Source organism: Podarcis bocagei (assembly GCF_964188305.1).
Source record: "Podarcis bocagei genome assembly, chromosome: 17".
NCBI classification, from domain to species: Eukaryota; Metazoa; Chordata; class Lepidosauria; order Squamata; family Lacertidae; genus Podarcis; species Podarcis bocagei.
This window is the reverse complement of record NC_138143.1, coordinates 15,135,733-15,160,270: the sequence shown is the minus strand read 5'-3', so window position 1 is coordinate 15,160,270 and position 24,538 is coordinate 15,135,733. Positions and strand designations below refer to the sequence as shown.

The 24,538-nt window shown below is 45.1% G+C and overlaps 1 protein-coding gene across 2 annotated transcripts in view; it reads left to right on the top strand.

Annotated features, from left to right (window-relative positions):
- The window catches only part of FOCAD (focadhesin), a 142,374-nt gene that overhangs the window by 93,126 nt on the left and 24,710 nt on the right, over window positions 1-24,538 (top strand). For both annotated transcript variants that reach the window (XM_081176061.1, XM_081176062.1), the window contains exons 22-33: window positions 2,439-2,531; window positions 5,132-5,220; window positions 6,742-6,783; window positions 7,914-8,022; window positions 9,828-9,944; window positions 12,847-13,085; window positions 14,585-14,674; window positions 20,746-20,893; window positions 21,021-21,140; window positions 22,674-22,796; window positions 23,660-23,737; window positions 24,431-24,502. In XM_081176061.1, coding sequence (XP_081032187.1) covers window positions 2,439-2,531; window positions 5,132-5,220; window positions 6,742-6,783; window positions 7,914-8,022; window positions 9,828-9,944; window positions 12,847-13,085; window positions 14,585-14,674; window positions 20,746-20,893; window positions 21,021-21,140; window positions 22,674-22,796; window positions 23,660-23,737; window positions 24,431-24,502 — 1,320 coding nt within the window. The remainder of the gene's footprint in view (window positions 1-2,438; window positions 2,532-5,131; window positions 5,221-6,741; window positions 6,784-7,913; window positions 8,023-9,827; window positions 9,945-12,846; window positions 13,086-14,584; window positions 14,675-20,745; window positions 20,894-21,020; window positions 21,141-22,673; window positions 22,797-23,659; window positions 23,738-24,430; window positions 24,503-24,538) is intronic.

The following is a 24,538-nucleotide window of genomic DNA, read 5'->3' as shown; positions in this document are numbered from 1 at the left end:
CGCATATAAAGATCCATTCATTCAAGACACAGTCTGGCTCTACCCGGGAAATTCCAGACGTATGGCAACCCTAGCTCAGTTCACAAGGGAGTAAGTTGGTGAGCAGAGCCAGAATATTGGGCTCTTTGCTTCAAAAGATGGCTCCCGTGAAAACTTAGCTGCTGCCTAAGACAAAAGCATGGAACTAAAATTTGGAAAGTGGTTGTTATAGCAGATAAAACATCCAACAGGGATGAGAAGGCAGATTTAAATAGCAATTCATTCTGGCATTTTCTCTTTCTTTCTTTCGTTCGTTCGTTCTTTAACGACTAGCCTTGCAGAAGAACGAGAGAGAGAGAGAGGCCATCTGATGCCAACCTGGAATATTTTGGGTCCCACCCCCTAAATGTATTGAAGTAATATTGTCCTGGAAACTGCTGAGATCTAATAACTTGTTTTTAATAGGCTCCAAATGGCTGTCATGACAACTTTCGATGTTTTTGGTTGAGGCCAACAGTAGAAATAATTGGATACTGGAAACAAAAAACTAATTCTTTTGCCTGCCATAGAATATTATGAGACATTACAGTGCACAGCAGTCATTTTAATTACAGTGCTCTCTCTCTCGTTTTCTTTTTTCTTAAGCTGTTGGCTTTGAAGTTGCACTGCAAACAGAAATGATCTAGAGCGATGGTTTTCTTTTAAATTGCTATAATAATGACAACAGCCAGGATGAAATGTGGAGTTGTGTGTGTATTATGAATGTGTGTGTTAATGTGCTTCTATCGTCTTTTAAGTTATGTAATGAGAGAATCACCTGGTAATTCTGTGTTCAGCCAAAACCAAGGATTTGATTAATATTCTAAGAAGAGTTTTCTGTTTGTTTTCATTTTGGATAACTTGTTAAATACGCAATATAGATTATGTTTTAAACTGGTAAAAGCTCTTCATAATTTACACGTCAAATTCCAGCATAATCTACTAGGTTAAATAAATTGTATTTACAATGTGAGCTCTGGCTGGAATCCAAAAAGCTGCTTTAGGTACCCTCAAGGCCTTAGACACACTCTGTGAGATTTTTTAAAAACTTTGAACAGACTGCTTTTGAAAGGCCTCTCATGGTGCAGTTACTCACAAATAATCCCACTGAGTTCAATGGAAATTATTAGTATGATACAGTTTCCAAACTCCATCTGGCATGGGAAGAATACAAGCCCAAATGATAGGAAGACTTTCAGAACTACTTGTGTAGTTCTTGTTGGTGGCAAGCAAAAAAAAGGGGGGTATAAAAGGAGTATTCCGTGGATGCTAAGATCTTTGATGAGAAAACCCCAGCAGAGATATAAATTCACAAAATATGCAGTGGAAATATAAGCTGTTAGACCTTTAAAATGTGCCCTTGTGAGTTTCAAAACTCCCTTCTTCCCTTGGCATACAAAAGACCACACTTTGGTAATTTTAAAATGGTTTACTTACAAACCCTCCAAAGGTCAGGTTCATGTGCTTTTCCATACAGCATTCAGAAAAAACAGGCAGTAAAACTTGGCTTACTTATAGCAGTGAAAGTTCCTAAATCATTGGTCTAGGAAAGCTGCTCCCCTTCGCAGGGGGGCAGGGTTGCAGGCAGGCCACAGGTGCTCCCCACGTCAGTGGGGCGGGGGGCATGGCTTAGCCTCTGGCATCACTGGGAGTCCCAGCCACGTCATAGCCCTGGCCGACCAATCTGGTTGGCTGGGGGGCATGGCCTATACTATTTAAACTGCAGCGTGGCTGGGGAGGGGCTCTTCCTTCTTGCCTCTTTCTCTTAAAGGTAAAGGGACCCCTGATCATTAGGTCCAGTCATGGACGACTCTGGGGTTGCGGCACTCATCTCGCTTTACTGGCCAAGGGAGCCGGTGTACAGCTTCCAGGTCAGGGGTTCGAATCCCTATGACGGGGTGAGCTCCCATTGCTCGGTCCCTGCTCCTGCCAACCTAGCAGTTCAAAAGCACGTCAAAGTGCAAGTAGATAAGCAGGTACCGCTCCGGCAGGAAGGTAAATGGCATTTCCGTGCACTGCTCTGGTTTGTCCAGAAGCGGCTTAGTCATGCTGGCCACATGACTCGGAGTTTGTACGCTAGCTCCCTCGGCCAATAAAGCGAGATGAGCGCTGCAACCCCAGAGTCGGCCACGACTAATGGTCAGGGGTCCCTTTACCTTTATGTTGGTTGTATGAGGCTGGTTATCTCACAGTTTTGGGGTGGATCACAAAGCCTGTGGAAGTGAAAAATCAGATATATCTTTACTAGTGCAATTTCTTTTTAAAACTGCAAAGTCCAAATTGTAATTCATAGTACAAAAGCAGAAGCCGTCGGTCAGCGATACTTCCATTCTAAATGTGTGTTCATTTGAGTTCTTTTACTACAACATCCAATTTTTTTCGGTGGTTTCATATGTGAATATGAAATGTTTTCCATGCAGGTCAACATTCAGCCTTCTGAGTGGCATCGCTCCCTGCTACTTCCCCAGTCCTGGGCCGGATTTATGGAGAGAAGCTATCATGCAATTCTACAAGTAAGTGGAGTTGTCTGAGTGTTGTTCTTTTGTTGCGTGATCTCAACACTCAGCATAGAGTAAATAGGGGAATGTGTCTGCTATATATAAGATGAAAAGGAAACAAAGTGAGGGAATGGCTTAAGTTCTCATATATAGGTTTGAGGAGAGTTAATACCTGCTGTTTTGTTTGTTTGTTAGCTAGCCTATGAACTCTGGACTAACAGAGCCTTACTTAGAAACTATGTGTAGGCCCCAGACTTACTCCATTGATCTCAATAGCACTTAAGTTCAACTATCCTAGTCATATCTTTGGAAAAATTAAAGTCATTGTTTGTTCAAACCATAGTTCATAATTACCTTGACATTATGCGACAATGGTCAAATACACAGAAAGCAGCTGTTTTTCTTATAACGAAAACTAAAGCCCTTTTTTCATAGTTTCCCCCAGTTAGACATTTCATCACTGGCAAAGAAGCAGTTTTCAACTAACTTTTCCTCAGCGTAGACCCATTGCAATTCCTGGACCTCAGTCATGAGCATTGATTTCCATGGGTCTACTCAGAGGTGAAAGTTAGTTGAATACAACCCAAAAAATTCAAATAACAAACTCTGGTTTGATCTGTTTCTCATCCAAATTGTGGGTAGTTTAACATGATTGAACCCCCTCCCCATAAACAATTATAATCCAAAATTAACTTTTTAGAGTATCGTGGTTAGATTTGCAAGATCACCTATTTTGTTCTTGTGTGCAGTTCTACTAGAACTAGATTGCAGCTAAATTCACGTTTAGTAATCTTCAGAAAACGGGTTCTCTCTCATCATAAGATCAGCACATGTTCAAGCCTTCACAAGATTTGGTTAGCACAAGAATACCCAATCCTCATTGATTAGAAGGAAAAGTTGCTGGTGTGAATTTACCATAAATCTCTTACACCGTAATGGAAAGCATAATCTGATTTTTAGAGCAGTATCAAATGGTATTCATGAACATCCTACTTAATTAAGTAAGATGTATGACAGAGAAATATTCTTATTCACATATGCTTTCCCACAAGGACTTAATAATGCACATAAAACAGTCATGTTTAACCTGTAGGTCACCGCACTACATTCAGAATAGATTCCAAGAAATTGTTTCTTCCCGTTTTCCTGCTGTCTTTGCTTTGCAAACTTCCTTTCAGATTTTAGAAGTGTAGCGTATAAAAAACTCCTGTGATGAATTTCAGCGGGATCTTAAAGCAAAATTTTTTATTATTGTTAGGTGAACTGCAGGAGAAGGAACGCACAGCCAAATCTTGCTCAGTGCTAGGTTTTGCTTTTCCAACACTGCCACATCCCCAGTGCCCAAACCGACACACCTACAGAATCATCCAATCGTTGCAAGGTGTCAGGGGGCTGCCATCAGAAGAGGGGAGGGAGGCAGGAACGCCGCTGGGATACAGGGAGCCGCAGGAACTCCTGAGGAGCAGTTACAGATAGGTAGCCGTGTTGGTCTGCCATAGTCAAAATAAAAAATTCCTTCCAGTAGCACCTTAAAGACCAACTAAGTTAGTTCTCGGTATGAGCTTTCGTGTGCATGTACACTTCTTCAGATAACACTGAAACAGAAGTTGCCAGATCCTTCTATATAGTGAGAAGGTGGGGAGGGGTATTACTCAGAAGGGTGGTGGGAATGGGAGATTGGCAGATAGCTGAGATGAGCCTGTTGATGACTCTTAAGGACTGCAATAGGTCTTACAGGTCTTCTCACCCCTTCCCTTTTCCTGGAAGACCTATTGCAGACGTTAAGAGTCGTCAACAGGCTCATCTCAGCTATCTGCCAATCTCCCATTCCCACCACCCTTCTGAGTAATACCCCTCCCCACCTTCTCACTATATAGAAGGATCTGGCAACTTCTGTTTCAGTGTATCTGAAGAAGTGTGCATGCACACGAAAGCTCATACCAAGAACTAACTTAGTTGGTCTCCTGAGGAGCAATTCCTCTTCCAGTGGTGGGCAAAGCCATACCTCCAGTGGAGAAGAGAGGGAAGGGGCCAGCCAAGCGAGGAAAGGGCTTGAGGATGCTGCTGAGAGCCCCAGGGCCTCACCTAGCCAGGCTGGCCAGGAGGGACGCATGCCACTTCCGTCGCCCAGTGAGGGGTGAAACGCAAGGAGGGGAGGCGGAGGTTTGGGGTGTCAAAGTTCTTATGTTGGGGAAGAAGCCGGAAGAGGCCACTCCCCGATTCTGCAAGTGACTAAGACGGACATGAACTTGGTGGATCTGCACTGTAAACAGTTTGCACAATAAAACCTGTAAAAGACAGGTCGGAGTCCTGCCTGGTTACTCACGAGCAACCACCACACAGCATCTGACACAAGGGTTTTTAAGGATTTTAGGGAAGTACCTCGAGACAAGGTTTTATCCCGGCCTGCAGCATAGATGCACCCTCATTCCTCAAAAGTAAGAAACTCAAATTCCATCACTTAACACATAGTTCATTACCCTGGAAGGGCAATTTGATTTGAGAGCAGAGTGGACCTCGAGGGAAAGGTTACATCTATTCAAGCGCTCCCCATAGAAACCCATGGATTGCTCCCCGTGTAAGGTCTCCTGCTGATTTATGCTGTGCTTGTGCAGGGAAGGCAAGCCGAGCTGGAGATGCAGTTAAAACACGGCAAGGAGGGACCCGAAGAAGTGCAGTACAAGCAATTTACAGCCTGGCTCTGGTAAGCAAATGACTGTCTGCTCCCCATCACTCGAAAAGGGAGGTGGGAAATGGGGAAGAGCTCTGCAGAGGCCACTTCAAAAGCTTCCAAGTGGCGAGTTTGCACTGACTGTGCAAGTGCCGCTGATGAAAACCAGATACGGCCTTTAGCTTGAAGGGAAACGGCAAAGACAAGGCAGCTTCATTTACCAGTAGCTCTTCTTTTCATGTGCTGGCTGGGAGATTGTGGTGATGGGGAAAGATGGTGCATGTGGCAACCGGTTGCTTTGCCTTGGCGTAGAAACCTCTTCCAGAGCACGCAGTGAACTTATGCAGAGAAAAGGGCATTTTATGATCTGAAATTGGACTTTTAGGTGATGCTGATACCCATGCTTATTTTTATTATTAGTATCAAGAAATGCCCAGTGTGTCTGGATGTGTGGAACAGCTGTTGAAAGTCAGGCTATCCTGTCAGCAATAGACCTTACCAGTGCTATTTTTCTAGAAAAAGAGGTGCCGGAACTCACCACGAACACTTCTCTGCTTCTCTTAGAATGGCAATGGTGCCCACCTGAGAGGTGCCAGAACTGAATTCTGCCCATCTGCCACACTGGGCAGCTCCCAACGAAATATTAAAAACGCAATAAAACACCAGCCATTAAGAACTTCCCTACACAGGGCTGCCTTCAGATGTCTTTTAAAAGTCAGATAGTTGTTTATTTCCCTGACATCTGGTGGGAGGGCGTTCCACAGGGCGGGTACCACTATCAAGAAGGCCCTCTGCCTGGTTCCCTGAAACCTCACTTCTCACAGTGAGGGAACCACCAGAAGGCCCTCGGTGCTGGACCTCAGTGTCCAGGCTGAACGATGGGGGTGGAAATGCTCCTTCAGGTATTTTGGAATATTGTGAAGCTCCTTGACGTCTGATGGGAGGTGGGTGCCACCACCAAGAAGGCCCTCTGCCTGGTTCCCTGTAACCTCATTTCTTGCGGTGAGGGAACTGCCAGAAGGCCCTCAGCACTGGCCCTCAGTGTCTGGGCTAAACAATGGCAGTGGAGACGCTCCTTCAGGTCTACTGGTCTGAGGCCATTTAGGGCTTTCAAGGTCAACACCGACACTTTGAATTGTGCTCGGAAACATCCTGGCAGCCAATGTAGATCTTTCAGGACCGGTGTTATATGGTTCCAGGGGCACAATTAAAATAAAGTGACCACTGGCTTCCTAGGAGGGATCTCTTTATTTTCATTACGAACAGGGCACTATGCATGGAGCACTTTTTAAGCGGTGCATAAAAAAACCAGAAAATTTATTAATGTACCTGCTCATAGTGCAAATAGAGTGTTGAGGTTTCTGAGTTTTGTTTTGATAAACAGACACACGACTAAATACTACCAGATAAAATAAATTTAGAGCGTAATCTCAGGAGCTGCTCGAGGGCTTGTGAATGAGCTGCTCTTTTTATTTAACTGATGCGACCGTATCATCTGCTCAAACTTCGCTTCAAAGCTAATGCCACTTCTTTCTTCACCTCCTTCTTCAACAGGGTCAGAGATATGCTGACGGATGTGATCAAGGGCGCTTCCAAGTAAGATATTTATTTACCTGGGGTGCTCTTTCTTACGCGGTGGGGAGTATTATGGTCCTCCAGTGGTGTATCATGGGTTGCCAGCCCCCAGGCCCACACAGAGGTGGGTGGGAGGCTAACGCATGTGCATTCAACTGCCCAATGGCGTCCGCTTGACCCAGGAGATCGTAGCTACAGAGATGAGAAGAGGTCACTTCCTGGTTCGCATGGAAGAGCTGTTTTCAACGGAGCCCAGAGATGGAAGCGCACAGTTGTATTGAGGAAGCACCCGCTGTTGACATTTTGCGCCCCCTAACAATTTTGCACCTGGGGCAGCCGCCTCTATGGGGGCACCCATGTTATGCCACTGTGGCTGCCTACTTTGGGTTGCCCCTTCTCGTCTTGTTACACGGCATCTTCTGAAGGTGATGGGCACTTGAAGACTCCCTTCTCTGAGTTTAGGTCCTGTGAACTCAAGGGGAAAAGACCCTTTGCCCAGCTTTTCTTCTTCTTCCAGGGCTAATCCAAATCGGGATGCCCTTCACAAAAAGCATTGCTCCCCCCTACCCCGTGAAAAGCTTTAGAAAAGTGTTCATAGAATCCATCTCTCTATGAAAGTATATTCATGAATGTTCTACTTTATGACTAACGAACACAAAATAATGCTTGTTCTCATGTGTTTTTGAGTCTCACAGAACTTAGTAATTCAGGCAAAACAGTCATTCTTGTAGGTCGCAGTACCAAATTTAGAGTACAGTGGACACTCGGGTTGAGAACCTGATCCGTGCGGGAGGCACGTTTGCAATCCGCAGCGTTTGCAACCCACGACCCATGTGTCTGCGCACGCGCAGGTCGTGATTCAGCGCTTCTGTGCATGCGCAAAACACGATTTAGCACTTCTGCGTATGCGCAAGCGCCGAAACCTGGAAGTCACCCGTTCCGGTACTTCGGGGTTCGGCGTGATGTGCAACCCAAAATCTCACAACCCAAAGCGTCTGTAACCCAAGGTATGACTGTATAGTTTGTGAAACTGTCCATTACCCTTTAATTTGGACATGTGACCTTTTTAAATTCAGAGCTATGTGATCATTTCCATCCCACCCCTTACATTTCTGTTTGTTTTTCACCACCAATTCAATCATTTCCAACAGGGAAAGTCCAGTGGTCAAGGGGAATTGTATTCTAGCCTTAACAGGCCTTGCAGTTGCTGTAGCCAAGCATGAGAAAGGGCTTTCTTCAGACAGCGAAGAACAATTCAATGTGAGTTCAAACTATTTGACTGCTTTGTCATGATGTTCAGTGAGTGTGCTTGTAGTAGCACCGAGGAGGAGGAACCCATTTTAAAGGAATCTGTACCTGGAATCTGGCAGTTCTCACCTGGTAATATTTTATCTGTGTTGGACATCTTTTTACATCAAGTGCCCATTGATGCCTGAGACACTTGTGCACTGTTAGTTTTTCTTTTCTAAAAAAACCTGACTAACTATATGCAAAATTATGAGTGGGGGGAAACTCCCTCATATTTCTGCAACATAATTGTGTACGTATTAATACAGAAGCATTTTTTATATTCCTTACTGTTTCTGTGCTGGTTATTTGAAGAAACCTGGCATATATGTGCATAAAATATGAATATAAAAATACATAAAATATGTGATAAGTGTTTGTGTTTTTAGCAGAACTGGTAAAACAGTTTCTCATCAACATCAGGGAGTTAGACAGGAATCAGAACAGATCTGTATGGATAAGTTCAACAGGGAGATTTTCTGGAAATTTCATCCCCAATGAGAAGTGTTTACCTCTACCATTTCAGATGTTTCTGTTCAAAATTTATTTGTATGAAATCTCATTGGAAGTAGTCAGTTGACTTTTTGGGGAACAAAGGCTGGCATTCAATTAAGTTGTACCCAGAGTAGATTCACTGGAATTAAAGGAACTTAAGTTCATTCCGTTCATTTAAATAGGTCTGCTTTGAAGAAAACTTAGTTGAATTCCACCCCAAACTTGGCTGGCTAATCAATAAAAAAACACATTTTGTTCAGTTAAAATGGCAGTCTTAAATATTTTTTTATCTGGAAGTACGTCACACTGACAAGAGTGGGACTTGTTTCTGAGCAACATGATTCAGATTGTTCTGTGAATCTCTTTCAAACAGAATTTCTGACGTTTACACCTCTTTGGTGCTGAGAAATGAAGGTGGAGGAGTTATATGTTGGACTATAACTCCCATGATACCTGATCATGGGTGATGCTCTCTATTGCTGTTCAAACTCATCTCCTTTTGGAACATTTATTTATTTGTGTGTATATGTGTGTGTTGTCTTTGTGACGCCTGCTTCTTGGGAGAAAAGCAATGACAAACCTAGACAGCATCACCTTGCCAACAAAGGTCCGTATAGTAAAAGCTATGGTTTTCCCAGTAGTGATGTATGGAAGTGAGAGCTGGACCATAAAGAAGGCTGATCGCCGAAGAATTGATGCTTTTGAATTCTGGTGCTGGAGGAGACTCTTGAGAGTCCCATGGACTGCAAGAAGATCCAACCTCTCCATTCTGAAGGAAATCAGCCCTGAGTGCTCACTGGAAGGACAGATCGTGAAGCTGAGGCTCCAATACTTTGACCACCTCATGAGAGGAGAAGACTCCCTGGAAAAGACCCTGATGTTGGGAAAAATGGAGGGCACAAGGAGAAGGGGACGACAGAGGACAAGATGGTTGGACAGTGTTCTTGAAGCTACCAGCATGAGTTTGACCAAACTGCAGGAGGCAGTGGAAGCCAGGAGGGCCTGGCGTGCTCTGGTCCATGGGGTCACGAAGAGTCGGACACGACTAAACGACTAAACCACATGTCTGTTCCTTTTATACAGATGCTCAGAGGATTGTCTTTTTAGCACTCCTAATAATAATTTCTGGCTTTAAGAATTGCTTTAGTTTTAGATAGCAAAAGGTTGGGCTGAGCACTTATGTCTGCCTTTCCTGAATCACCTATTCAAGCTAAACAGAGGTGGTGGCAAATATTTAATTGGTCTTGGTCTTGCAAGTGCTCACAGTCTTTCTGTCGCTTCAGACCGAGGTGGACTTTCTTCTGACAAACCATTGGATCTGCATGGTGATAGATACCCTTCTTAGCATCATCGACAGTCGCTATCGCCCTAAAGGTCGAGTCTTCCCGTGGTTCTATCAGGTAGGCCCAAGTCTATTTTACCAGTAAAGGCTGAAATGATCAGACCTGTACGCTTTTGGGAATGGGGAATGAATAGATTTGGATCTGTTATCATCTCTGGTATGTGGAACCAAGCATGGAACACACTCTCTGTTTCCCCTTAAAGTCTGAATGGGAGGAAAACAGAGCTCACTGCATAATCTCCATAATGCATCCCTCATTTTCATCTGAGAAATGTTGGAGGGTATGACACAGTGAGGGAATGTTCCACTAGGAATGGGCAAACTTTGGTTTCCCTCCATTTCTAATGTTTCCAACCTTAAGTTCAGCTTGCATCTTTTTTTAAAGTTCTCGTGGAAATTTATCCACACTTCAGTGTGAATTTCTTCTCATTTTGTATGCAATTTTGGCTAACATGCACCTCTTTTTGCAAAACAATACAAGGCATTTTTCTATGTTATTTTCATCAGCATATGCATTTTCATGCACATCTTATCTTAGTACAGTGGTACCTTGGTTCTCAAACTTAATCCATTCCTGAAGTCCATTCCAAAACCAAAGCGTTCCAAAACCAAGGCACGCTTTCCCATATAAAGTTATGCAAAATGGATTAATCCATTCCAGACTTTTAGAAACAACCCCTAAAACAGCAATTTAACATGGATTTTACAATCTAACGAGGCCATTGATCCATAAAATGAAAGCAATAATCAATAAAATAAGTAAGACAGTATTGTAGATGATTAAAAAAAGGTATTTTTTTTCTTACCTGGATGTGAGGGCGATCTGGCTGCGACATCTGTCACCCCATTGATCGCCAGGGTTGATTTGGCTGATCTGGCTGGCTAGGCGGGTGTCCCCTTCCTCCCTCACCGCTCCATGTGCGTCCCTCCCGAAGCTGCGCGCTCGGTGGAAGAGGACGACCATCCCAGATAGAAGGAGTGTACCGTTCTTCGGTAAGGGTATACGATAGCTGCGCTCCCCTGCTAGAACCTCCAAACAAGCTCAAGGTCCATTTTCTTACCTGCACTGATGATAGTCATTGTTTGGATGGGGGGCTTTTATCCATTTCTGCAGTCACACAATCAATCAGTAGTTGAACTGGGTTCCACACAGTCACAAAAAACAAATTAACCGAAAGAGCCTCAAAAACAAAAAACACTAAATAAATAGCAAAAACAAAAGCACCAAATATAAGCTCCAAATATCACCTCAGAACACTGCAATCAGAAACAGAAGACTTGAATTACAATGGGGGGGCGCAAATTAGCAGGGCAACAGTAAAAACGGAAGCCCAGGACTCAAAATGGAGCACGTTCCGCTTTCGAAACAAAGTTCGCAAACCGGAACACAGGTTTGCAGCATTCAAGTTCCAAGTTGTTTGGGAGATAAGCTGTTTGAAAACCGAGGTTCCCCTGTATATGAATGTTTGTACACGTTATTTGCCTCGCCAAACTTGGGAGAAGTGCAAATCTCAAAGTGTTTCTGTTCATTGGAGGCTATGCAAGTGGCTCATTGCAGGTTTTTGCGAAAGAGCTGTCAGTATAGGCTTCCTGGCCACAGATATACTGTATTTTTTGCTCTATAAGACGCACTTTCCCCCTCCTAAAAAGTAAGAGGAAATGTGTGTGCGTCTTATGGAGCGAATGCAGGCTGCACAGCTATCCCTGAAGCCAGGAGAGCGAGAGGGATCGGTGCGCACCGATCCCACTCGCTCTCCTGGTTTCAGGGATAGCTGCACAAAGCCTCCGGAGCGCAGCAGGATTGCTCCTCCCACTGCGCTCCGGAGGCTTTCTGTTGCTTTCGCTGAAGCCAGGAGAGCGAGATGGATCAGTGCGCACCTTCAGTGCTGAAGAGGCGCTGCGTAGAGAGCAAAAGCTGCGCAGCGCCCCTTCAGCAAAGCAGGAGGAGAAAAGAATATTTTTTTCTTGTTCTCCTCCTCTAAAATTAGGTGCATCTTATGGTCGGGTGCGTGTTATAGAGAGAAAAATACGGCAGTTGTGGACGCGGGTGGTGCTGTGGTCTAAACCACTGAGCCTCTTGGTCTTGCCGATCAGAAGGTCGGCGGTTCAAATCCCCGCGATGGGGTGAGCTCCTGCTGCTCTTTCCCAGCTCCTGCCAACCTAGCAGTTCAAAAGCACACCAGTGCAAGTAGATAAATAGGTACTGCTGTGGCGGGAAGGTAAACGGCGTTTCCATGTGCTCTGGCACTCATCACAGTGTCCCATTGCGGCAGAAGCAGTTTAGTCCTGCTGGCCACATGACCCGGAAAGCTGTCTGTGGACTAACCCCTGAAAGCAAAATGAGCGCCACAACCCCATAGTCGCCTTTGATGGGACTTAACCGTCCAGGGGTCCTTTACCTTTTTACGTTTTACCTTACAGTTGGGCTGCCACCAGCTGTGCTGTAATGTGCGTTTTCAAATTTCAGCACTCTGCTGCATCTAAGTTTTGGAAAGCAAGTTATGTATTTAAAAACTGTGTTTTATTTGTTGTGAATGGCCTTGAGTTCATGGGAGTTGGTGGAAGGGTTTACAATTTTAAGAATAAATGATTTTCAACAAGCTTTAATCTCCTTGCATTTTAGACGATTCTGTGAGATTTGCAAATATTTCAGTCCCTGCTATCAGTGAATCATTTCATGGGAAATTCCAATAAAGCTGTAATTACGGAATTAATTAACATTCACAATTATATATCTATATAAGGAACAGGGTCATACAGTCCCATCTGTTTTGCAGATTTGAATGTCTTTTCTCTGTAAAAAGCATATTATTTGCTAAAAAACAAAACAGTAGTAAACATAGCCTTGGATAATTCTGTTGCCAGATGAAGTGCAAATACAGTTGTTGTTTCTTTTTAAGATTTCCTAATGATGTAAAGGGCAAAGTCAATAACTTTGGGGGATTTTGTTTTGTCTCCAGAAATCCTACTCTGGTGAAAACACTGCTAGTGTTATTGCCCGTTCCTGTGCAGCGACGGCTTTGTCTCTCTTGGTGCCGGTTTTCATTGCATCCTACAAGGAAAAGGTTGAGGAAGTCCTGAATTTGCTGGTTGCCATGTTACCTGGGAAACCAAATGCAGATGAGTCTCAGGCTGTTCAAATTCACATGGGCCTTGCTTTGGGGATGTTTGTCTCGCGATTATGTGAAGAGAAAGTCAGGTATGGATTACCTTGTACAGCAGGTGTGTAAATAACTCCCCCACCCCCACCCCCTTCCCATGTGAGACATTTAAATTATGCAGAGCAACATATTTAGATTTCTGCACTTAACGACTCCCAAGGTGCTCTGCAAGATGATTTCGTTATCTCTTGGCTTCCTTGACCTCCCATCTTCTTCCTCTTTGTGTTGTTTCTCTAAAACACATAGAATTAATTTGTTCATGCTACCTCCCCCATCCCGCCAAATGTGCTCTGAGTCTCCCACCAACTCTGCTAGAGAGGGTGTTGGAGGCATGTGGAGGGAGCAAACAGGGCAAGTTCTGTTTCCCAAGTAGAAAATTTTTGCTCTGAGGGAATTAGTTAGTTGGATACCACCCCAAACCTTCAGGAGATTTCACCCTAAGATACCTGTTTTCCACACACCCACCCCACACCTCACCCCAAAAAAGCATTCTGTGTTCTGTTGCAAGCCGCCCAGAGTGGCTGAGGAAACCCAGCCAGATGGGCAGGGTATAAATAATAAATTATTATTATTATTATTATTATTATTATTATTATTATTATTATTATTCCAGCGCTTGTCTCAAGCCTCTCTATTAAAAAGCAGAAGCAAATCAGGGCTCTGCATTCCCAAACTCATCCCAGTATAGAAAACAGAGAAGGCAATGAACCATTCCCGCTGGCTGCTTATATCCATCCTTTGACAGTGTGTGAATTGCGTTGGGGTGTAGAAGGATACCCTAACTGCGGGAGGCAGCGGAAGACAGGAGTGCCTGGCGTGCTCTGGTCCAGGGGGTCACGAAGAGTCAGACACGACTAAACAACAACAATAGAAGGATATGTCAATCAATCCTCCACCAGGCCCAGGGCCTTTTCAGTGATGGCTCCGACCTGTGGAATGCTCTGTCCCATGAGACTAAGTGCCTCCAGGATTTAACCTCCTTCCGTCAGGCCTGTAAGACAGAGCTATTCCGCCTGGCCTTTAATTTGAATTCAGCCTGATCTTTTATTTCCCTCCCCTCCCCTTCCCTCCCCTTCCCCTTTTATGAAGATTACCCACTCTGAGACCCCACAGCTAATTCTCCCCTGGCCTCCTCGCTGGCCCAAGTAGGACCATTTCAGCCAGCTAGCTCTGGGGATTATCTAATGCTTATTAGATGGATTTCCCCTAAATTGATTTCTGAACTTTGAATGTTATTGTTGTTCATGTTTTTATACTGTATTTTATGCTGCTTTTACAATTAAGTGTTTAAACTTGTTGTTAGCCGCCCTGAGCCTGGTTTTTGAACCAGGAAGGGCGGGGTATAAATAAAAATTTATTATTTTTATTATTATTATTACTATTATTATTCATCCTAGTAGCCCAGTGGCTGTCATTGGATGAACGCGCCTTAATAATTGCCACTTACAGAGCGCCCTGAAGGAAAGCAAAAGGAAATGCAGTGGAATGTCATATTAATATCACACAAGTATTTTCTTCCTCTTTTGGTTTGGTCCAGTGATGTCTCTGGAAAACAAATGGATCTGCTGTTGATGAAGTCCTTGGAGGCCCTAGAGGGCTGCTGCTTTGACACAAGCCTGGAGTACAAGTAAGCGTGCCGTACAGTTCCCTGCATTTTGACTGGATGCGTTGTGCAGTACTATAGGGATCAGTGGCGTAGCGTGGGGGGTGCAGGGGGGCCCGGCCGCACCAGGCGCAACATCTGGGGGTTAGGGGGCACAAATCCACGGGTTAGGGGGCGCAAATCCACGGGTTAGGGGGTGCAAATTACTTGCCTTGCCCCGGGTGCTGACAACCCACGCTACGCCACTGATAGGGATTAGTGTTGGACTCGGACCACGGAGTGCAGGGTTCTGTGGGCACCAAGGCTGGCGTTTGTGTCTTACTCATAGTAAAGGCCAAGGGGCCCCTGACCATTAGGTCCAGTCGTGACCGACTCTGGGGTTGCGGCGCTCATCTCGCTTTATTGGCTGAGGGAGCCGGCGTACAGCTTCTGGGTCATGTGGCCAGCATGACTAAGCCGCTTCTGGCGAACCAGAGCAGCGCACAGAAATGCCATTTACCTTCCCCCCGGAGCGGTACCTATTTATCTACTTGCACTTTTGACGTGCTTTCAAACTGCTAGGTTGGCAGGAGCAGGGACCGAGCAACAGGGGCTCACTCTGTCACAGGGATTCGAACCGCCGACCTTCTGATCGGCAAGTCCTAGGCTCTGTGGTTTAACCCACAGCGCCACCCGCGTCCCTTCCCTTATTCATAGTAGCCCCACTGAAAGGAATGGACCTAACTTACTTGTGTTCATTAATTTCAGTGGGTCTACTCTAAGTAAAACTCACTGACCTACCACCCTGAATAATAAGGTGAATTAAGGAGAATTCAGGGGTGTCCCCCTCGTTCCCAAATTGAAGTGTGATACCAGTTTTTAAAACCTCCAGTCAGCTTCCCACAAAGCCTTGTGTTACTCTGTGTTTATGTTGTTCTGTATTTCCAAATATCACTGGGTTTCTTCTCCATATGCTTTGGAAGAAGTGAGGCTGTGCAAAATAGTAAAAGAGCTCTGGATTGTTATTTGGTTAAAGCTCACCAGTGGAGTATATTTTTCTTTGAAAAAAACAAAACCTTTTTCTCCACTTGATCAACAACAGCAACAGATTACAGCTCTTCAGAGCTCTGAACCAGCGTACTGGACAGCCTCACGCTATTAAGCCTGTTGGAGACTTGTAAAAGCTTATTGGGAGGCCAGTCAAAAGTAACCCCCCCCAAAAAAAAAGATAGTGCAAAGCTTTAAAAAACGTAAAAGGAAGGGTACACACTACTCAGCCACCTCTCAATTATCAATCAGTTTCAAACTTCATTTCTGTCGCAGACCAGCATAAGATAAAACATACGGATAAACTGAACACATGAAACTTAAAACAGGTAAGGGATAAACAATAGTAATTAAAAGGTGATTACCGTATTTTTCACGCAATAAGACACACCTGACCATAAGACGCACCTAGTTTTTAGAGGCGGAATGCAAGGGGGGGGGGGAATTATTTAAAGGGAATGCTGAGCAGAGCCTGTCTGCATCCCAGGCTCTGCTCAGCTCTCCCTTTCATGAGCCGTGAGGGGCGTGTGTGCGCCTCTTGGGGGCTTTTCACTGACAGGCTGCCTTTCTCCCTCCTCGGGAAGAAGCCCCCAAGAGCCGCACACATGCTCCAAGCGGCTCGTGAAAGGGAGCGCGGCTCTTGGGGGCTTTTCTGAGAAGTGGGGGAAGGGACAGAGCCCTTCTCCCACAAAAGCCAGGGATAGCCCCGCGAAGCCTTTGCAGGGTACGGGAATGAAGGCTCCCCGTGCCCTGCAGAGGCTTCACGCGAAGCTAGAACAGCTAGAGGGAGCACTGCGCAGTGCTCCCTCTAGCTGTTCTGGCTTTTGGATAGCCCCGCGAAGCCTCCCTCTAGCTGTTCTAGCTTCTGGCTTAGCTGCACAGCCTGCATTCGCTCCATAAGACGCACACACATTTCCCCTTACTTTTTAGGAGGGAAAAGGTGCGTCTTATAGAGTGAAAAATACGGTATATCATACAAACTTTAAAAGATAGAAACAGGGATAAACAGTTCTAAGCGACTATAAGGGAGGGAGCGTGAAGGAGCACAGGTCTTGCAATTGGGGCCTAGTTCGTGGTGCAAACCATCCTTTGACAAAAATCCATCATGGGCGAACCACGTGTTTAAGGGTTGGTCTGGCTCAGGGCAGAATGGAGTTGGTGTGGTAAAGCTCAATTCATCCTAGTGGACTGACTCCCACTGCTGCCTTGTCTGAAATTGGCAGGCTTAATCTACTCTGGAGGGGCTTCTGTGCCTGTAACTTTCATCCGCTTTGGCTAAAATGTAAAGAGGTTTCAGATTCCCACCAATAGTGAAAGGGAAAACACAGAGCATCTTGGAACTCTAAAAAAACAGGTTGAAGCACAGAGAGCATACTCAAAAACAGATTAAAAATGCACAAATGCAGATTTAATGTGAATATTGGGACTTTTGCACACCCCTATTGTTTTGGTTTGTTTTTGTTTTAATGTACCGTATTTTTCGCTCTATAAGACTCACTAGACCACAGGACACACCTAGTTTTTGGAGGAGGAAAAGAAGAAGAAAAAAATTCTGAATCCCAGAAGCCAGAACAGCAAGAGGGATCGCTGTGCAGCGAAAGCAGCAATCCCTCTTGCTGTTCTGGCTTCTGGGATAGCTGCGCAGCCTGCATTCGCTCCATAAGACGCACACACATTTCCCCTTACTTTTTAGGAGGGAAAAAGTGAGTCTTATAGAGCAAAAAATACGGTAACTGCTTTTCTTTGTATACATGTTTCAATTTCACCCACATGTACATGCATTTTCAGGGTACATGTGCAGTGAAACAAGTACGTATATCTGCCCCAAATATTACAAGGTGAGCTCTAATAAGTACCTGTTAAAACTATGGTTTGTGGAGCAACTCTGACAAGTAGGCAAGCAAGCGCAGTCACACACTCTGGAGTTCAGGCACTGGTCCTTGCATTTAAGGGAATTGGATTTATTTATTTGGGCCAATAAAAATGACTCTTCAAATGAGGTCTTTCGCTGCCTTTCACAGCAGCGGAAGTGCTTCATGGAAGCCGTTATTTCCATACAGCATGTGGGAAATTGCATCCATACAAACCCCGGGCTGCTTCACCTATTACATTTTCCCACACTGAAGTGTAAGGAAAACCACGTGTTCCCTATTATATGATTCCCCCCCCCCCCTTTTGCCATGAGCACTCCGATCAGGAAATGTGCTTCAAGCAAGACACTCTTATTTTTGGTTCATGAGTAAGCCTACTGCCAGCTGAGGCAGCCCAAGCCTGGCAGAGGGAAAACAAACCTTTGAAACTGAGTTTGACTTATTCCCTGCTTTTCAATAGTGTTCGTTCCACCAGGCTGCCTTATTTGGTGCAATGCATCTTGCTTTTTGGCCACTTCAGAATTCACTGGAAATCTGGACCTTGCTGGGAGCAGAATACAGTATCCAGCCATTCAAATGCATGCAAATATATGCAGATTCTGTGCTCCCTTGGCCCAGGGTTTAGATTTGTATTTGTCACTGGGAATCTGCAACCCTCGCTGTCACCCAAGAAAAGCTTGGTTTGGGGTTGGATTGGCACGACTCTGCTCCCGGCCTGGCAAAGTAGAAGGGGCATATGGCAAAAGGAAGCTGCGTCAGCCGCGCCGCTTTGCAGTGCCCTCTGCTTCAAGTCGGAGTTCCTCCACAGCCTGAGATGAAAGCCTCATGGCCCTCGCCAAATTAGCTTCCCCTGCCAGCCGAGAGCAGATGGAAGGACTGAGACAATGGTGCAGAGATGAAAGATGAAAGATCTTTCCCATCCTGTTTGAAGTGTGGGAAGAAGGGAAAGAAATAAAAGCCTCTGTTACTATGGACACGACGTGGCATCATCTCCTAGGTGGGAAAAGATTGTTAGTTTCAGAACTTCTTGCCCCGTTTCAAGGTAGATTCCGTGAAACTCTGAAAGGGGAGGAGGGCCCCAGTGTTTTGACTTGGCAGTGGGATGTCCGAGTTGCACAACCATCCCACGCTCAGAGTTTCAGCACCGCCACAAGTGAATTTGCCTAATTCCTTCAGCCCCTGGCCTCCACCTCGTCCTCTGGCAGCAGATTCCATAACATAATTACGCGTTGTGTAATCTTACACAAGCTTTTACAGTGGTACCTCGGGTTGCATACGCTTCAGGTTACAGACTCCGCTAACCCAGAAAGAGTGCTTCAGGTTAAGAACTTTGCTTCAGGACGAGAACAGAAATCGTTCTCCGGCGGCACGACGGCAGTGGGAGGCCCCATTAGCTAAAGTGGTGCTTCAGGTTAAGAACAGTTTCAGGTTAAGAACGGACCTCCGGAACGAATTAAGTACTTAACGTGAGGTACCACTGTAATTTTGTGCTACCTGAATCTACAGCGTTAAGAGAGAAACACCCCCTTTCTCCACACTATAATATGTTGGCATAATCTTCTGCCTTTTCCCCTTTGTTGCCTGTCTTTCTAAACTAAAAAGCCTGTTGAATTTATCCTCATCCAGAAGGTCCCTTGATCCTGTCACTTGCTCTTTTCAGCACCTACAAGATCCTTTTTAAGAGGAGACACCCAAAACTTTAAGCATCATTCTAAATCTGAGAGCCAAAGGGACCAAACCATCTCAGTCATCCAAGCTTTTCCCTCTTCCAGAGCACTCTTATTTCAACCCCACCTTATCCCATCCTAGTTCCTCTCCCCCCCCCCCAAAAAAAATAAACCCCTCAGCATTTCATTCCTACTGAGCATGCTCAGTCCTCATTGGGACGTTTCAGGGGTTCCCCCTTAGAGGTTTTTCCCTCCAACAGCTCACATTTTTCAGTTCTTCAAACATCCTTGGCCAATGAATTGGTGTTTTTTAATCTGCCACTTAGCTCCAGAACCCCCGAGGAATTTTCCGATTGCCTAAAAGACACGTCTCCCTGGTTTTCAGATGTATCTTGCATGGGGCCTGTTGAGAATGGGCAAAAGAGCTATGTAAGATGCACTGCTGCCATCTGGTGGGGCAAGAACTTCCAATGTGCAATTGTAATTTTGTGCTGCTGCGCGATGAAATAGTTATGCCAGTGGGCATTTTGTCTAAAAGCCCGTTCATTCACAAATGCCTCCGTAGTACATTTGCTGTGAATATGTGGGATATGTCATCAGAAAGGGAAATGCCATACTTTTCCATCTATAAGACGCCCCCCATGTATAAGGCGTCCCCTGTTTTGGGGGACTCAAATTTAAGAAAATGGGAGATGGCACAAAGTTGTTGAGCTTTTTTTTGGGGGGGGGGGTTACCCAGGCTTGGTGAGCCTTTTTTAGGGGGAGGGTTGCACAAAATCGCTCACCCGCACACGTCGCAAAATCTGCCTCCCATCAGACCCATCGCCAGCAGGAGCTGCCAATCGCCCGCCCAACTGTCGGAGCGCCAGCCAATCAACACCACCCAATCAATGCCACAACCAATAGCACACACAATAGCCGCTGACAACCGTGGCAGCAACCAATCAAATGTCCACCCTAGGCACTACCCATATATAAGACGACCCCCACTTTTTAGAATGATTTAGTAACTCTAAACTCTGTGTGTTTGTACATAAAAAACACACCAAAACCCACACACACAGAGCATGTAAACTTGCCCTTAAAAGTTCTGTGCATCTTTTCACATTAATTCATCTGAATGTGTCCATAATATCAATTTCTCATGTACTGTTTGTAGTCAGAAATGTTTTGAGAGCCAGTGTGGTGCCAGTGGTTAAGAGCGGTAGACTCGTAATCTGGTGAACCGGGTTCGCTTCCCTGCTCCTCCACATGCAGCTGCTGGGTGACCTTGGGCCAGTCACACTTCTCTGAAGTCTCTCAGCCCCACTCACCTCACAGAGTGTTTGTTGTGGGGGAGGAAGGGAAAGGAGAATGTTAGCCACTTTGAGACTCCTTCGGGTAGTGATAAAGCGGGATATGAAGTCCAAACTCTTCTTCTTCTTTTGTGGCTGCATTACTGAGTTGTGAAAAACCATTCCCCTGTTGTGTATATAACTAACGTATGGTTCCCAATACCTTTTAGACCTACTAAATTCTCCTCTGTTTTAAGCACCGGGTGCATCTTGGGTGTCGGCCTCGTTCTGTCACTGATGTGTCGCAGCAGCCCATCGGAAGGCCAGGCTGACATCTCTGCCTCCCTTCACAAACTGAGCAAATACTTGGATGATGCAGAAGACCAAAGCAGAACATTTCAGGAGGTAACACGCTCCAGTTTCCAACATCTCCCAACCTCCCACCCCAAGTCACATGCCGTTCAATCGTTCATTAAAAAACCATCTCACCGACTCCTTTCTAAAATTCTGCGTTACTCTTCCTGTTATCCAGATTCTTGCCTATGCGGTCGCCTGTGCCTGCATTTCTGCCTTTAGTGTTAAGATCATCGAGGCCACGGAGGCAGAGGAGATCATGAGCAAGCTGCAGAAATTAGCAGAAACTAATCAGCAGGTTGTATCGAGAGCTTGCCATCCATTTTACCAGGCATCGGCAAAACTTGGCCCTCCAGATGTTTTTGAGACTACAGTTCCCATCATCCCTGGCCACTGGTCCTGTTAGCTAGGGATGATGGGAGTTGTAGTCCCAAAAGATCAGGAGGGCCGAGTTTGCCTATGCCTGCATTTTACATTTGTTCACAAATAAATGTTTATGCAATATATAGCGTTGGAATCATTGTAGAGTTGGAAGAGGCCATGAGGATCATCTAGTCCAGCCTTTCTCAACCTGTGGGTCCCCCAGATGTTGTTGGACTACAACTCCCATCATCCCTAGCTAGCAAGGCCAAAGCTCAGGGATGATGGGAGTTGTAGTCCAACAATATCTGGGGACCCACAGGTTGAGAACCGCTGATTCTAGTCCAACTCCCTGCAGTGCAGGAATATTTTGCTCAACGTGGGGCTCAAACCCGCGACCCTCAGAGTCTCATGCTCTACCGACAGCTATCAAACCAAAGGCGCGTCCCAAAAGCCTACAGCACCTGGTATTCCCAGGCGGACTCCCATCCAAGTACTAACCAGGTCTGACCCTGCTTAGCTTCTGAGACCAGATGAGATTGGGTGTGTTCAGGGTGGTATGTTTTATCACATACAATCTACAGTCGTAGGGATGCTGGTGGCGCTGTGGGTTAACCACAGAGCCTAGGACTTGCCAATCAGAAGGTTGGCGGTTCGAATCCCCGTGACAGAGTGAGCTCCCATTGCTCGGTCCCTGCTCCTGCCAACCTAGCAGTTCGAAAGCACGTCAAAGTGCAAATAGATAAATAGGTACCGCTCCGGCGGGAAGGCAAACGGCATTTCCATGTGCTGCTCCAGTTCGCCAGAAGCGGCTTAGTCATGCTGGCCACATGACCCGGAAGCTGTATGCCGGCTCCCTCGGCCAATAAAGTGAGATGAGCGCCGCAACCCCAGAGTTGGCCACGACTGAACCTAATGGTCAGGGGCCCCTTTACCTTATCTACAGTCGTACCTTGGAAGTCAAACGGAATCCATTCCGGAAGTCCCTTCGACTTCCATAATGTTCGAACACCAAATCGCAGGTTCTGATTGGCTGCAGGAAGCTCCTGCAGCCAAACAGAAGCCCTGTCGGACAGTTGGCTTCCAAAAATAGTTCACAAATTGGGAACACTCACTTCTGGGTTTGGGAGCCAAATTGTTCGAGAACTAAGCTGTTCGAAAACCAAGGTACTGCTGTAATACCTTTCTTACATTTTATAGTAATGCTGCAATGAGCACCCAAGTAGAAGAATAGGGTAAATCAGTCATTCTCTGTCAAGTAAACATAGTAATTATTAAAGCTTGCCACAGACCTACTGTTCGGCTCAGTGCTTTATGCAGCTTTTGGTTTTATCCTGATGTTAAAACAAGAACATGCAGCACTATACTTGAAAAGTAGGGTGTGGTTTTTTTCTTTTCTTAACACAATTCATACAATTGCAGCTGGCCTTTCTAAACGCCTGCCTGGCCTATGTTTCTGGTTCTGTTTCAGACGCCTGGGTTTGCCTTAGCATTGGGGAACATTGTTCATGGATTGTCTGCAAGCGGACATGGCAAAGCGGAAGACCTCAGCAACAGGCTGTTTCCTGCATGGATGAAAATGGTCCTTGCAGAGGTATGGGATTGTGTTTTGCTGTTGACAGTTTCAGGCAACAATCACCTGAGAATAGGGTGCACCATTTTCATAGGTGACCAAGCTTTAGAAATAAATATTTTGGAAAACAGCTTTATTTGCTGCTTTAAACCATACCCCCAGCAAATAATAATAATAATAATAATAATAATAATAATAATAATAATAATAATAATAATAATTTGTATAACTAAAGGCCATAAAATATTTTAACATTTCTGGTCAGCTGAGATTGCTTTTGCTTTCAGTTCAGTGGTTTTCAGACTTATTAGTATTGGAATGTTACAAAGACTTTGGACATATCAGAGGACTCTAATTTGGATGAACTATAATATGCAGTTGATTAAGATGTGTAAAGGACCCACGGAGTGGAGGAGGGAAGTCCTAAGATTCGGAAGAATCTTGTTTTATTTTAAAATCTAATTGTGTGATTTACTTTGTAAAACCAATAAAAAACTATTATTATTTTAAGGAATATTGCCCACATCCAAACCTGAGTGGGCTTGAACCACCAACCTTCTGGTTTCTGGTTAACAGCACAATGCTCTGACCCATTGTGTCCCTAAGGGGAGGGTCTAGAGGGCTATAGGTTCTTGTCAACTACAATTCCCATCGTCCTCAGACAGAATGGCCAGTTCCCAGGGGTGATATGAGCTGTAGTCCAAAACGCCTGGAAGGCACCACATTGATCTCATGCGGTAGATTTGCTGTAATTAAAAAGTTACCTTTGTACTGCCACATGTTCCCGATCCCTGCTATGCACCAACTAACTTACCAGCGTTCCACAAATGCCTGGAAAATAAATACATTCTGCACGATACATTTGTGTTTTGTTTCAATTTCAGGGAGGTCCTACAATGCAAAGGCTTGCAGCGATCCATGGGCTGGTTGCTGTGGTGGGTTCTGAAGGAGCCATGATACAGGTAAAATACTAGATGATTCGTGCCTGAAATATGTCTATTTTTAAAGTGTATTTGAGGCCACTTTGTAAGCCAGTTATTTTGCTTCAGAAGAATTTTTGCAATCACGTTACACTGCCAACATGCATGCCTAGCCAATGGAAACCTGAATATGTTAGCACCATTTCCTTCGAAACAGATGAAAAATTATCCCTGTTCTAATGTTGTTGTTTTGTAAAATGGCAGCTGGGCATTGGGTTGACACGAGTGGCGCTGTGGTTTAAACCTCTGAGCCTCTTGGGCTTGCCGATCGGAAGGTTGGCAGTTCAAATTACCTGACCTGTTGCTGGCAACCTTGTGGCACCCTCATCAGTGGCAGCTTCCACAAACTCCCATCAGGGATGGAGAGCAGTTTTTTACCTTTCTGGCAAGGTTGTCTTCAAGTCTTGCATTTCCACCATGAAGTATAAATGAGGAGAAATCTGGTGGTCCCTGCCATTGGGAATCAAACCTGTTAATATGGGAATTATAGTATCCTGAGATCAATTTTCTGGGTCACGCCTATCAGCATTGGAGTGGCCAATCAATCTCTGTCTTTCTGTCCTGCCTTTCCCCACCCTATAGCTCCTTAAGCAATTATTTCATTGTTAGGCTTTGCCTTCAGTTGCTTATAGAGGGTTTCTTGCCTGCCATCCATCTCCCCTTTTTCTTTGACAGCTGAAATCTGAGTCCATCCAGTCTTCGCAGTTTCAGAGCAAACTTAATGAGGTCATCAGAATCCTGAGTCAGGTGAGAGTCTTCCGTTGGCCTTTTCACATTGATATG